This window comes from Lepidochelys kempii, chromosome 1, assembly GCF_965140285.1.
Source record: "Lepidochelys kempii isolate rLepKem1 chromosome 1, rLepKem1.hap1, whole genome shotgun sequence".
NCBI lineage: Eukaryota > Metazoa > Chordata > Testudines > Cheloniidae > Lepidochelys > Lepidochelys kempii.
Genome location: NC_136380.1, coordinates 3996153 through 3998125, shown reverse-complemented (window position 1 = coordinate 3998125; position 1973 = coordinate 3996153). Strand labels below are relative to the sequence as shown.

General features: G+C 46.3%; 1 protein-coding gene across 1 annotated transcript; it reads right to left on the bottom strand.

The window, feature by feature from the left end:
- Positions 1 to 595: 595 nt before the first annotated feature.
- On the bottom strand, positions 596 to 1531 carry LOC140915470 (olfactory receptor 51G2-like). Its single transcript, XM_073355119.1, has one exon. It carries the CDS (start codon positions 1529 to 1531, stop codon positions 596 to 598), a length of 936 nt encoding a protein of 311 aa, XP_073211220.1.
- Between the last annotated feature and the right edge of the window lie 442 nt (positions 1532 to 1973).

Here is a 1973-nt window from a genome sequence, read left to right as displayed (position 1 = left end):
CTCTCTGGAAACACCTCTCAGGTAGTTGAAAGCAGCTATCAAATCCCCCCTCATTCTTCTCTTCTACAGACTAAACAATCCCAGTTCCCTCAGCCTCTCCTCATAAGTCATGTGTTCTAGACCCCTCATCATTTTTGTTGCCCTTTGCTGGACTCTTTCCAATTTTTCCACATCCTTCTTGTAGTGTGGGGCCCAAAACTGGACACAGTACTCCAGATGAGGCCTCACCAATGTCAAATAGAGGGGGACGATCACGTCCCTCGATCTGCTCGCTATGCCCCTACTTATACATCCCAAAATGCCATTGGCCTTCTTGGCAACAAGGGCACACTGCTGACTCATATCCAGCTTCTAGTCCACTGTCACCCCTAGGTCCTTTTCCGCAGAACTGCTGCCTAGCCATTCGGTCCCATTGTCCTCCATCACCATCCCCTGACCCATTGCTCCAGGCAACATACCCCATCAGAACTGTGCTCTACAGCATGGAAATCAGTAGCTCATGTCATCTCGGATATAAGGGTCCAGGATGGAATATGTTGCCATTATTTTTATCTCTGGTGTCACCAGCACTGGAGCCAGGTGATGAACTGACCCTTCATTTGACAAACACCCTGATTATCCTTGCACGAAGATGTCTACTTTTCACGCTATACACAATTGGGTTCATCAGGGGTGGAACCAGCAGGTAGATGTAGCCCAGGAGAATCTGAAGCAAGGGAGAAGAGCCCGTCCAGAATCTGTGTATCAGAGACAAGCTGAACTCTGGTATATAGAAGAGCAGGACAACGCAGAGATGGGAGACGCAGGTGTTCAGGGCCCTGAGGCACTCTGTATTGGACGTGATGCTCAGCACTGTTTTGAGGATCATCACATAAGAGAGGAAGATGAGCAGCGAGTCCAACCACATTGTAAAGAATGCAACAGATAAGCCATAGATGCTGTTCACTGTGATGTCCGAACAAGCCTTTTTCATGACCTCCTGGTGCAGGCAGTAAGAATGGGAGAGGACATTGGAACGACAGTATTGGAACCGTTTCAGGAGAATGGGGAGTGGGAATATTATGGCCACCCCTCTTAGCACACACACCAGTCCCATCTTGGATATTCTCGGCAGGGTTAAGATGGAAGCATATCTCAATGGGTTACAGATCGCAATGAATCGGTCAAAGGCCATCAACAAGAGCACGGAGGATTCAGTGCACTGAAGTGAGTGGATGAAGAACAACTGGGCAAAACAGGCATCCAGGCTGATCTCCCTAACATTAAACAAGAATGTGCCCAGTATCGTTGGTATTGTGGCTAACGATAAGCCAAGGTCTGTGACGGCCAACATGGAAAGGAAAATGTACATGGGCTCATGGAGGCTTGGATTTGTTTTTATAATGAACAGAATGACTGAATTTCCTACTATCGAAATAAGATACATTAAGCAGAAGGGGATAGAGATCCAGAGATAGACGTCTTCCTGGCCAGGTATCCCAGTGAGAAGAAACACTGCAAATTTGAATTTGGTGTCATTGACAGCTGACATAATGTACTGGGCAGGTCCAAGGAGATTTGAACTTTCCTTTCTGAAAGGAAAAAGAACAGGAGACTCAATGATAATTAGTAAGGCATTATTCTGCTCTCAGTGCAAGTATATAGACTCCCAGGAGCTCAAGGAAGATCAGCACAAATATAGTCTTGGATTTACACCACTGATAGGAAGATAGGCATTGCCAGGTTGGATCAGACCTGCAGTTCATCTAGTACAGTAACCAGTGGCCAGTTCCAAATGCTTCAGAGGAAGGTGGAAACAGCCCTGCAAGAGGCAGCTATGGGAAAACCTGCTCCAAAGGAAAGTTTCCCCCTGACACGCACTAGTTTGAGATATTTTGTGGTGTTAATCAGGAAGTTTTATTGCCCCTCCAATTTTTTTTTAAATAGTCCTCACTACTGTAGCTGGATTTCCTGGTTATGCAGATAAGTATCCA

Excerpts from the sequence above, each read along its gene's own strand:
- LOC140915470 (XM_073355119.1), bottom strand. The coding sequence starts at position 1,531 with ATGTCAGCTGTCAATGACACCAAATTCAAATTTGCAGTGTTTCTTCTC.